General features: G+C 49.5%; 3 protein-coding genes across 3 annotated transcripts; 1 reads left to right on the top strand and 2 right to left on the bottom strand.

The window, feature by feature from the left end:
* Positions 1–1,957: 1,957 nt before the first annotated feature.
* On the top strand, positions 1,958–3,395 carry UCRPA7_6785 (putative o- protein; the record flags this gene model as incomplete). The annotated part of the gene is made up of 4 exons (XM_007919321.1): positions 1,958–2,258; positions 2,355–2,484; positions 2,569–3,017; positions 3,082–3,395. 4 exons carry the CDS (start codon positions 1,958–1,960, stop codon positions 3,393–3,395), a joined length of 1,194 nt encoding a protein of 397 aa, XP_007917512.1.
* An 866-nt stretch (positions 3,396–4,261) lies between these two features.
* UCRPA7_6786 (putative amino acid protein) lies at positions 4,262–6,184 on the bottom strand (the record flags this gene model as incomplete). The annotated part of the gene is made up of 8 exons (XM_007919322.1): positions 4,262–4,271; positions 4,499–4,606; positions 4,672–5,007; positions 5,060–5,126; positions 5,259–5,349; positions 5,403–5,553; positions 5,608–5,846; positions 5,954–6,184. 8 exons carry the CDS (start codon positions 6,182–6,184, stop codon positions 4,262–4,264), a joined length of 1,233 nt encoding a protein of 410 aa, XP_007917513.1.
* A 4,853-nt stretch (positions 6,185–11,037) lies between these two features.
* Positions 11,038–12,833, bottom strand: UCRPA7_6787 (putative ankyrin repeat protein; the record flags this gene model as incomplete). The annotated part of the gene is made up of 3 exons (XM_007919323.1): positions 11,038–11,083; positions 11,302–12,241; positions 12,824–12,833. 3 exons carry the CDS (start codon positions 12,831–12,833, stop codon positions 11,038–11,040), a joined length of 996 nt encoding a protein of 331 aa, XP_007917514.1.
* Positions 12,834–12,936: the final 103 nt, after the last annotated feature.

Below are 12,936 nucleotides of genomic sequence, written 5' to 3' on the forward strand. Positions count from 1 at the left end.
TCTTTTGGAACAAGTCTTCCTCTTACACTGTTCAGGTTTGATATCTCTACCGTGCATAAGCGGGAAAGACTGCACTATCAGAAAGGGAACACCCAGGCCATGATCTGATAGACCTGCTTGCCCAGCACTGGTGCAGATCCGGAAGTGACGCCTTTACGGAGAGAATTTCCATTTTTACCAAGACATCCAATAGAATTCTGTATCGACGCGTACATACTATGTACCTTGCATGGTAAGCCCCAGGCGGACGGGCTGCAGTATCCCCACTTCACTAGCATTACTAACTTGTTCTTTTGCTTAGTGAGGTATTAGTGATTCATATCTATTTGTCTTGACCAGGCGTAGAGGGTTTCTTGTCGGTACAGATGGCTCAACTCTGCAGTGAGGCGTCTTTGCAGCGGCCACACAATGCGGTTCAGCTACCTAAACCCAGTAATACCCCTAACGTACTGTCTCAAACTTGACACCTCTACTGTGTATGTTGAGTCTAGAGTTAAGGAGTCTTCAACAAGGGCAAGCAACTCGGCACTAGGGGCGATGCTTAATAGTGGGCCCTTTCGGAGATTTTCACCTGAGACTTCTGTGCATTCGCTGAATTTGCTGAAGAATACTACTCTACCATCAAAAGTCCACCCCCGGCCCCGACCACAAACAATGACCGCGCAGCGCCACTCGCTTGTGATAGGGTGTCAATCGTTATTAGTTTCTGGCCCCAAGGTACGGATGGCGGAAAGCTTGCGAGCCACTCTCAGCCCCTTCTTCCCCAAAGGCGCCTCGTACGAGAACTCTGATCTTCACCAGTTTGACGGGGTCTGAGCACTTCGGAACGGCCCACATGTGGGGAGCCCGGGACAGTGTTCCGGCAAGCGATGGAAGGGATCGACGCCAATCAACTAACATATGATCCTTACTGTACTATACCAGTGTACTAAGTAACGTTAGTTATATGTTCCAGGTGTTGCTGAATTCTCTTTAACTGAGAGGAGGTCATGGCTTCATGTATTTGATAGAAAGTCAGTGTTGAGAAGATGCAGTCGCTAGAAGTTGCGTACGTGTACAAAGGAGATACCTTTCTAGCTGGGGTTATTAACCACATGTCCGTCACAGGTAAACTTCTGACTGACTGGGGCCTCTAGCTTCAGTTCAACCATTGCCAGGGAGTGACCCCTCAGCCCTGCAGATATGAGTAGGGATTCCCATGACACGGCTTGCACAGTTCTCCACTACGAACATCACATAAGCCTGGGCAACACCATGAAGAGCATCAAACTATGCTACAGAATGCATATACACAAGGATGTATTGGAAGCTTTCTAATGCCGGGCTATTCTGAAATGCATACCGACATATTGTGTTGCAGCCAAGTTTTGGAGAACACGCACATCCTAACCTGTTTGTGATGCTGTTGAGTTTGACCCCCACAACAACGCCGCCCGATGCTACTATAGAATGGCATTATTGTTCATATGCAAACGACGACTCATGTTCAGACTGGTCTTCATGTGCTTGGGGCTAATTATGAGATGCGAAACAACATGCAAGCCCTTGTTGTAGGCTTGAAAGCAGTGCGCTACTTAGAGAACACCCCTTCATCTTTTCCAAAGTTGGCTGCGAAAGCTCCTCTTTTTCTCCGCAAGCTCGCCGAGCTCTCTCAGAGTGGAAAGGGCGCTTCACATGTCGCAAGGATGGCATTTCGAATTAGTTTAGTGTTCCTGCAGATTCCACATGTTGCAGCCATCCAGTTTCCACGAACAACGAAGACGGTGACTGTGTTGCGCAGCCACGTTACGAGCCAGTGGGGAGCTGATGGGACAGGATAAGAGACGCGAGCATTTGTGAGCATTTAAGAAGAAAGCACACCGACGTCTACTCGATACTACCCCCATCTACACATTGTTCCACGTGGTTTTGCGTCATATCTTGCCCCATCATAACTCCTGTCAACGCCAAGTAAAAGATGGCTTCTGACTCCAAGAATATTATCTCCATCCTCGAAGACATCAGCCATGCCTCGTTTGGAGGAAACGAGGTAGAGCGCCTGCGAGTTCGTGCAGCGGCGCGTCGACTACTTGCCAGGGTGGAGTCCCCATATGAAAGAGCGTGGGGCTTTTGCTTTGAGCACCCTGTTGTCTTTGCTGCCCTTCAAACTTGCATTGATCTCGGCATCTGGAAGGCCTGGACTGCGCTCGGTGGAGGCGAGAAGTCTCTCGACGAGCTAATCAAGTTAACTGGAAAAGATGTCGAGCCAAATTTACTGCGTATGTTGACCCCCCATCGATCAGTTTTCCTCCATTTGCAATCTTTTGGTGTTGAAAGAAACCCACCCTAGATTTGAGCTCATAATCCATGTTTAGGCCGACTGTTCCGCCTCCTAGTGGCGTTCAATGTCGTTGAAGAGACCGGGGAAGATAAATACAAGCCTACCCCATTCTCGTATGCGATTGGTGACGAGAGCACCAAGGTCCGCGCGTCCTTGGAAGCAGCGTACGTATTGCTCTATCGAACTCACCCCACCCAAAGTACTGCGATTCCCCAATTGACATGAAAACTAATGTTATGACCCGATAGAAATTACCAATACATGCTGGCCGGCCATAACCTACCCAAATATCTAGCTAAGATTGGATACAAAGAACCCACTGCTACCGATATCAACAATCACTCAGATAGCGACCCGGACGGTCTCAACTTTTTTGGACGGCTGCAGAAGAGTCCTGAATATTATGAAGCCTTCACGGGCCATATGGAAGCGTGGACGGCGTGGAAGACACCATGGACCAAGATCTACGATCCCAGCAAGCTTATTGAGGGTGCCAAGCTTGATGATGGGTCACCACTCGTCGTTGACCTAGGCGGAAACACCGGCATTGATATTTCCCACGTTCTCAACGCTCGGCCGGACCTGCCTGCCGGAGCATTGGTCCTGCAGGACCTCCCCGAGGTTATTGCCAGGGCAAACGTCGACAAGAAAATTACGGCTCTTGCTCACGATTTCTTCCTGCCCCAGCCCATCAAAGGTAAGCGACAAATAGCCGTTCTTCAGAGGCTTAAAGAAACACCATGTTAATAACAACCTCTCAGGAAGCCGTGCCTACTTCATGCACGCGGTTCTTCATGATTGGCCCGATGCCAAAGCAACAGAGCTGTTGCAGAACACGCGAGACGTTATGGTCAAAGGCTATTCCAAGCTCTTTGTCTATGACATTGTGTTGCCGCCGACGGGCGCAAGCATTAGTCAAACTACCATGGACGTGAACATGATGTCCTTGCTGTCAGCTTCCGAGCGCACTAGGAGCCAGTGGGAGAAGCTGCTGACAGGTGCTGGTTTCAAGATCATCAAGTTTTGGCCCGACCCCCAGGAGTATGAGATGTTGATTGAGGCTGAGATTGCCTAAACTTTGTGTCTAGTGTAGTTCACTTTTGCCTATAGTGTAGAGGATTAAGGCCCATGGACATAGAACAAGATCATCATGAAATGAACAAGGAGTAGTATAGAGCCAATGGTGATCTTAATTTGTGAAAAGCCATGTACAAGACATCAAAATTCATTCAGCTTGCCCCTAAACGAATGTCATGTAAATCCTTGATCTTGTTTACGACCCTTGTCTCATTGTCAAGGTCGACAAGCGACCAGCTCGCATCTCTTACAAGTTTAAGAACAACCCACAATGCCACAAAAACAAATATCTATAACGACATCAAGTGGTTAGCAGTGGGACCAGAATACTAGAAGATATATCTTCTTCGAGTAGGTAATCGGAAACATACAATGAGAAATGAGGAAAGAAAAGGCATATGATGCCAACCGTTCCACAAAGCAGCCCCATTACAGACAATTAGCACGAATAGACATCCTCCCAAAGCAGCGTATGCCAAACCCGGTTGCCACTTGCTACGAAACGGATAGTCATCATAATTGTCTTGGTCCCATCGACGAACTTGGGCAATTTCTAATCGTTCGAGAATATCGCGATGTCGAAATATACTATGCAAAAGTTAACATCGGCAACCCAAGCCACTCCCTGAGCTCTTCAGTATCCCCACTGCAATCTAGATGGATCGCCTACTTACCAGCGATAATACCGAATAAAAGCCCAACATTCGCATGCCCATACGATAATAACCCCAACAGAGCCCATTTCTGCCAGCACCTCGATAAACTAGGAGCTCTCGTTAGTCACTGCTACACATCGAAAGTCTACAACGTAGTGCGAAGAGACATGGCACAGGTGTACCTACCTGACCAATTGGTGTACTCTCGTTAGAGCCACCTGGTTTCAATTGCAGAAACGGTACCCAGATAAACGCAAAAGCGGAAACTATCATGGCTCGAATGGGAACTCGATGCGAGTTGGTGCGTCCTAGCCATGCTAGAGCACCCATGGCTATTCGTCGCGCCAACTGCCTCGTTCCCCTTCCTCTAACACCCCCGCCGTCGAGGCGGGAGGTGAGACCAAACAGGCTGCGAGACGCGACGTAAAGATTTGTGTTTGCACACGTTAGCGCTGTAAACACGAGGAAGACGTTGAACGCATTAGCAAGACCGGGTAGCCCGGACTCCTGGGCAATGGCAACGAAGGCAGAGGATGTGGCCGTGTCATTACCCCTGTATTCCGTTATTAGGATATGGCTTGGCATCTCGTTAATTCAGACTAGGCTTGGCAAACTTACGAGTGCGAGGGTGAGGGACTAGAACATTTCTCAGAGCTGGAGGAATAGTCAATCCACGAAAGTCTAGGCAGACGGCAGTCATCGCGAGGCATATCGAACGCGGCGAGGACGCCACCCACAACGTAGATGACAGTGGCTAGAACGGGCATGTACAATGCTGAGAATTTGACAGTCTTCCCAATGAGAAGCTGTTCATTTGAGCGTCGCGAGAGCTCAGTAGCAACGCGGTCCTCGGGCTTAGAGTCGGAGCTGCTACCTGGCCAGCGTGCCTCGAGAGCTGAGGCCCCTACAATCTCGACACCGACGTAGGCAAACGCTGAGATGGATAGAGACATGCTAATCAAGAAAAGTTAGCATGCCTCTTGGGCTAGAAAGGGATTTTACCCACAAGAGGCAGACCGCCCAGTTCTGGGCGGCTTCTTTGTCGTAGGCGCCAAGGTCGTTCCAGTCTTCTTCTTGTCAGTTTCTGTAATTCTGGTATTTTTGTTTCACGTACACTTCGTTCCAATGACCTCATTTTTGCCAGCTGTCTCTAGTCAGACTCTTCTCTCATGAACTACGAAGGGCCATGAGTTTCCAGAACGTACCGCCAACGTTGATTGCGATGAGCACAGCAGCAATGATCAGATATAGTATAATCTTCGTAGTGCCAAACGCAACCTCCATTGCGCCATACCACTGTAAAAGGGGTCAACTGTGCTTCAATACGAGTAACAAAGTCTGAATTTTACCTCTATGCCGAGGGCGTTGAGCGCAATCAAAACAGATGGTATAAGAAAATACACAACGACCCCATCAAAAACGGTATCTCCGTTTTTCCAGAAGTCGATCTCCGCAGCTGAAGTTGCAATCAGCGCAGCAAAAGAGACGGAGTAAGTGAACCTGATAGAATGATTTAGTGTGCAGTCTGCGATGCGATTCTGTTTGTATGCTTACCAGTAAGCGACACCGACCACGATGCCCAGTTCAACATCGATAAACTCGCTCACATACAAGGGCAAGGCACCAGGGACGGGCCATATACAAAGTAGTTCAGTGATGCATTGCATGACGGCCCATGCAAGGATGCCAATCAGAAGAAAAGAAAACAGAACAGCCAAGGGGCCCCCGAGCTCGAGAATTTGGCCGCCACGCCAGTAGAGACCGGTCCCAAGGGTGGCATTGACAGTGATCATCTGTGACATCGGAATACCTGTCAGCCAAACCAATCGTTTCGCTTCTTACGAGGGAAACCAGCGGCGGTGCAACATTCTCCAAGGCAAAGGAGGAGTGCTGGACTTACAAAAATGTGGATACCACGAAGCTTCCGGTTCACCGTCCGGTCGCGCCTCGGGCTAACGATGACGGTCTTCTCACGGCGTGTAAATGGCTGGTTTGCGACAGGTTCAGTCTCCGAGGGCAGCGGAGCCTCGGACCCCCTAGACCCACCGCCGGATACTGTTGGTCGGGGGAACCAGGCCGGGAACCAGTCGGGGGCCCAGTCAAATCTCTGATCGACCTGGGATTCCGTCATGTCTTGAAATGAAATGTAGAAAGGAAGAACTCCCGCCCGGCGAAAGTCAAGTCAAGACGGATTGGTGCTATGATAGCTGGCCATCTCCCTTTCGTTGCAGAAGCTCAGCCTCGGCAACCATGCCTTGAGAGCCAGTGGGCAGCTGCGTAGGCGGCTAGACAGCTCAGCTGAAGCCAATTGTGGTGGCTCAGCCCCAAGTCTCGGCACGGCAATGTTTGGTTAAATTACTTGCAGTGACTTGGGGAGTCTCTACTGAGTTCCTAGTCGGGGGTTGCTAGGCGTCGGCGCGGGCCGCTTCAAGCCACTTGACCACAATAGCACGGTACTCAGAGAATGAACGAAAATGCTGCCTGGGAGGCGACTTTTAAGGACATCACAGGATGCAAGGTTATCAGGCGTCTGTCTGTCAGCTGAGGAGCCACATAATTCTCTTCCTTGAGAAGGCTGCAAATTGGCTTCAGTCAAATATCCGCCCATCATCTTCAATTGCCTCTGGCTTGTTGGCGTCTTATCTTTGGCGGCTAGACGTATGGGTTCCGTCTCTGTCTATGTACAGCGAACCAGGGCAAACCAGTTACATGTTGCCTTATTTAGCGCATGCATTGCCACCCTCCTCGGCCGAGTCGTGAAGGATTTCTCACTTGACATTTCCCGAGTAGTTCCGCTGCTGGAAACATCCCCTCTGTACTGCGACCCTGCCAGTGCCTTTTCCTCCCTTGCGTTTCTCGCTCGACCGCGCCGCAATGGGTAAGGGGAATGAGGACATTACGCAAAACGTTACCAAGCACTATCTGAAGAAGGCAAAGCTCCAGCAATTTTTGGAGAAGAAGTTCCCCGGAAGAGAAGAGTTCAACATCCAGGTGTGATTGATAATCTGTCTTCCCCCGGGTCATGATCTGGCGCTTGATGGCACTGGGCATTGCTAATGAAAGAGATAGATGAGAGACGACCAATACACATTTACCGCACCAGAGAAAGTGGACGAAGTAGGACTGCTCTCCTTTGTCTACGATGTCCATCTTTTGCTGACTGACCCTTGTGCTGGCTCACACAGACCGAACTAGAGTAAGCTTCAGAATTCTCTTCGACGTCTCAAGACCTCAAGAAAGGGCCACTAACGGGACTAAATCGATAGGACACTCCGTGATATCAACGGTTAGAATCGCCGATGCCACACAGGTACATACTACAATGCAGCCACGACACATCGATGGTTGATCATACCGGTCGCGATGGAGAATGCATGCTAGTGTGCAAGTCATGTCATAATGTAATGTGTTGCGGGGGGGGCCGACCAGTGGGCTTTTTCGACCAGTAGTAAATGTGTCATCCCTGAGGCTATGCTGGAGCACGGTCCATGAGGCGTTCCCCAGGGCGCTTTTTCTCTCCTCTGTATATTATTAGGTCTTTCCAGTGCATATCACCATACTCTCGCATGATGAATAGCGACATGATTTAATTTTGATTCGATGCTGCGCTGCTGCCGCAATAATCATCACTATGGGTGTTCCAGATGAGTGCTTTGTCTCGAAGGTGGTCCAGCCGGTGAAAATCGTGGATGTCCAGGCTTCGCAGGCGAACCCAATTACAGTGGCACAAGTGGGGGAAGACGTGCGGCAATACAGTTTGACGTCGCTGGACGAGGTGGATAACTTCTTCAGCTTGCCCACAAGGGATCAGTATCATTGTCGGTATATGTACGTAAATTCCAATGATCACCTGCTTATGAGATGCGCAACTGTCGATCGCTGATACTGTCTAGATCGATATGCCAGCGCAATTCCTGGAGCGCCCTTCATGTGACGAGACCGATGCTCGATCTCATTGTTTCTAAGCATGGTATCAGCGATGCCTTCTATCAACTGCCTTCCTGCTTTTATGTCCGAAAACTTGATTACGAAGGCTCCTACTGTGTCCCATACACTCAGTCTCGCACCGGTGACTCAATCGGTAAGACAATCTAGCATTGTGCGCCTAAGCTCTGCTCATTTTTTATTAAAGAGATTCTGTACACTATACGTTATCCCGAGTTCAGGGAGGGAGATGACCATGAAGAGGGCGAGTGGGTAATCCGCCAGACCGGCATATATCAGCGAATCAATACAACCACTCTTCAAAATCTTGTCGTCTTAATCAGCCCAAATTCCAAAGCCGCTGCCGATGTGGCGATACAGGACCTTCTTGCAAGTCGCCGGAATGAACTCAAGGACCGAGGACCGCTATGGCTTCATCATGTGCTATTATCAACCTATCTACCGGCATGGAGGCGATATATTGCTGCGCAGGAACGTGTACTTCTACCAATCGTAAGTTTGGATCATCCCATGTAGCACTCCATCCTACTCCCACGAGTGGCTCGGTGTAGCTCGGTCCAGGAATCAAGACGACTAACAAGTTATAGGCAAACACTACTTTCGCATCCTACATCGACAAACCACTGAATCTTGGCTACGATAATCTCAGTACGCTTGTCAGCCTCGAGAACCGCTTTCTTAAGATCCTAACGCTGGTTGGTTCTACGAGCGATATGCTGGATGAATTACTTGCACTTGATGACATGCTATGTGTATCTGTTTCCAACGCAACGCTGCCGTCGGCAGATCTTTTTCTTCGCAATCATCGACGTCAATCTGACGGATATGTGCGGACGACGACATACCTACAGAACCGAACACGTTGTACCGCGCAGCTGCTGGCAGACACGCTTGCTTTGCGCGACCAAGTCATCGCTAAGGAACAAGGAGCTACAATGCTACAATTGAACAAGTCTGCTGTGTTTATCACAATGTTGACCCTCATTTACTTGCCACCTTCTTTGGTTGCGGTACGTCTATTACTCCCAAACGACCTCTATCCATGTAGATCTATAGCGGATGTACTGACAATGAATCCGAAACCTAGTCATTTTTTGGCATGAACTTCTTCGATTTGGATCAAGGAAATAGTCGCATCGTTGGTACTTCCATGGTGTGGATATATGTTGTCGCCTCTGTCGTCCTAATGACCGTCACCTTTGGCTCGTATTACTGGCTACTGCAGGAGCGTGACAGTTCCATCTTCCGCCATTTGTCATTCAAGGTACCCATTACCCCAGACTGGAAGGAACCACTAGATGGATTGAAGCGCCGGTTATCTACACGTTATAGTACCGCCCCGCCGCGTGGTGTTGAATTACAGGGTGTGTCCGTTTGACGGGTCGAAAGGAGGCCTCTTGGAACAAAAGCGGGATTATTGTTTTATATAAAAGCGAGAAGCATTGTAGACAGAAGTTTCATTTATATCCGAAAAATAAAATCTGGAGAAGTCTATCATCCCTCATCTGGCCCCGTCAGATGCACCTTGTAGATCGCCCTTCGACCTCCATTGCCAACCAATGTCGCAACAAGGACAAACCGCTCACCACCTTCATCGCTATCTTCCGCTAAACGCGCAGCAAACACGTTTCCGTAGAGCAGATCCGGCATGCGTGCGATCTCACGCGCCGAAACATGCATCTTCCCGCTTCCCGCTCGTACCTGCAGGCTCAACTCCAGCAAGAGAATCTTGTTGTTGGCTGAGGTAGTACCCAGCGCTAGTAATCTATCTGAATCTCGCCCGGCCAGCAACTTCAGCACGCGATAGTGTTGCACATCCCATTGCAAGTCGCGTAAAGGGTTGTTGCCGTTGAAAGTTTGGATGTGAAGCCTCTTTTCCCGAGTTATCAGAGCAGCTACTGGAATGACAGCCAGTGATGGGATCGAATGAGTCTCTCCATGAGTGTCATTCGTGACGTTTAGAGGGCAAAAGGATGTGAAGAAGCCGACCGCGCTGCTACTGTCAAAGCCCTAGGATACCATGCTGTTAGTCTGGATGCTGTTTATCAACACTGAGAGTATTAATGGTTAAAACTCACTTTAGATTCTATGTTCAAAGTGTCCATCGTGAAGCTTTGCAATGATACCTGGACAATGGGGATCTTATGCTCACGGCTTCTAGCCGTCAACTCCGGTCTAATGACAAGATGAATGTCTTTGCTATTCGAGATAGAGAGATAGGTAACATCAGCTGCCGGCCAATCTAGTCTTAAGGGAGGCTTCCACCCGAGAGGTTGGGGCCCCAGATGTAATATGCTTGTGTCGATAGCGGACGCCTCTGCCCTATCGATAAGACTAACCACATCGCTGCGATCGACGAATAAAAGAGACCCCGGACCTCGATCATCGTCCTGCTGGCGTAACACAAATGCTAAGCTTCGACTGTTGGGTGAAATGGCGAGTCTATGGACTTCTGGAAGTCGCCTGAGGACCAGCTTTTGCGGCTCACAGAGTGCAGGGTCTTCCGTCGGCCCATCCCTCAGGTCGAAAATATAGCACTTCAATGTACCTGTGAGCATTAGCAACTCATAGAAGAATTCAAGTGCACGTACATTGAAAGTTGTCCCCGTTGTAGAAGCAACGAGGTATGTTTCTGTCAAACTTATGCTCTTCCAAATACTGCTTTCCGAGTCGCCCAATGAATACTCAGACGAGAACCTGGTCTCGGATGGATGGAGTGACTGCGAAGTGTAAAGATATATTTTAGTATCGGTCCAGTAAGCCACCAGTGTCCCTTGCGGCGAGATCTCACAGCCCTTAAAATCTTCGCTGGAAGAAATGCGCCAACGGTCTACCTTTGCGGTCATCACCTGGTCTGTTTTGTGCGAATGCCATGGCAACTTGAAGCTAGAAAATCCCCACGATCTCGTCTCAATAGCAACATAGGCCATAGTTCCTGAACTGGATGGTTGTCTGTTCTTGCTGGCCAGTTGGCTGTACTTTTTGCAGGTAGCTTCAAGCATCTTCCTGACACTTTTAGCGTCGCAGCGACGGTCTTGCTCAGTTTCCAAAGGTCCATTTTCTAGCCCATCGAGCAACATCTTCACTGCATCCCCTTCATCAGCATCCCGACTAGAGGCGCTTTGATATAGCTCCTTATGCCATTTCTTGACTTCTGGATGCAGCTTGCTCGGCTCGAATCTCCCCTTGACAAAGAATCTGTCAATGCCATCAGAATCATGGTGACGTAGACGAGTGATGGAATATTTATCGACGCCGGCACCCCCCTCCTCTAAATAGGCAAACACCACGCTGATGACACACCCTAGTGACCACACATCGCTCTTGGTAGTCATCTTGCGCTCTTGAGAGACCGACTCTGGTGGCTGGTATGTGCCCTCGGCTCGACGGTTTACTGTCGCCGACAAAGACGGGTCGGCGGGCTGCTGTTGATGCCATCTTCGTCTGAACCAGCTGTTAAAGTCTCGCTCGCGCTCGTAGCCTCCCGGACCGCGACGACGAATCTTGACTCGTGCCATGCCGAAATCGCTAAGCTTCCATACATAGCGCCCACCCTCGTGGAAGATGAGCACATTGTCAGGCTTGAGATCCATGTGATAGCAGACCATGTCTTCGAATTCCTGCGTCTTCATGCCACCGTGCAGAAACGCGAGGCCAGAGGCCAAGCCTGCCGCGCACGCAATGAACTCAGCCTTAGCCCCGCTCGTGGCAGGAGGCAACGCGTGGTGTTCGGTCATATAGGCACGTAGATCACAAATAGCCTTCGGCATGAAGAGGCTATAAGTGTCAGGGGCGATCTCTAGGCTACCCCAATTATCGACAATGTTTTCACAACGGCCACTGCGCAGGGAGCCGCCGAGGATCTTGTCCATGATTTCGCGCTCTTCCTGTCCAGCGCGTGGGAAGTTTTTGTTATTGATCTCGTAATCCTTGCGTGCCATCTCTAGATCCCGAACATTGTACTCAAACCCCTCGGTTACCGGCTTCGGATCGAAGAAATGCCCTTTTGCCACCACAACGCGGGACACCTTGCCATAGGCACCCTTGTTCAACGGCTGCTCCTCCAAGTAGGGCAAGCGCCGCGTCGAAGCATCTGAGATGCATACTTCTTCCCCCTTGCGTAGTACAATGACACAGAAGCAGCCCTGAATCGAGAAGAACTTGTCGGCGGCAACGACATTTCCAAAGAGATCTATCAAGTCCTCCCGACTTGCAGGGAGCCTGCTTAGAGCTTGCAGTTCAGCTGTCCAACTCTCAGTTACTATCAGCCTGTTAACGAAGGCACGAGCGGCTTCTATACGGCTTGTCGCAAATATCAAGACAGCTAAGAACTTATGCAGCTTGCGCTCATGAATTCTCTTGACAAACTCGTATTCCGATAACCCCAACCCATCACTGTATGATCCTCCTGTCGGCGCGAGGCTGCGCAGAAAATGTTTCAAGTACTTATCATTGAGGACTTCTTTGGCCGTCCCTCTTCTGGCAAATCGGAGTCTCTCATCATCCTTTCTCTCCAATTTCTTGTATATCTCTTCATATATGGTGTCGCATAGATTTTTGTAGTCGTCGATGTCCATTCTGTGCGTGGGAGTTGGGAAGAGGTTGAAGAGGGGAACAGCCTTTGCAGCTCAGCCTCTCTACCTAAACAGGCATCAGCTGAGCTCGAGCCGTCTATTCGCCACCACCCATTGCTCCCAAGGACTTATGAACAGGATCCATGATTTCGCCAGATAATGTCTCAATTTTAGTGCGGCGGCATTCTGATATTCTGCCTGAGGTTCAATTAATGGATGTCATAATACTCGGAGACGAAACTCAAGCGTACCAAAATCCATTTCCGTCTTCAGAGGTGAGCTTACCATGATAATAGCTTGCAGTCAACAGATTCCCCAAACTTGATATTAAATAGATGTTACGTAGATCGAAGTAAGACCCTAG

The sequence above is a fragment of the Phaeoacremonium minimum genome, assembly GCF_000392275.1.
Source record: "Phaeoacremonium minimum UCRPA7 unplaced genomic scaffold PA7_03_scaffold_496, whole genome shotgun sequence".
NCBI classification, from domain to species: Eukaryota; Fungi; Ascomycota; class Sordariomycetes; order Togniniales; family Togniniaceae; genus Phaeoacremonium; species Phaeoacremonium minimum.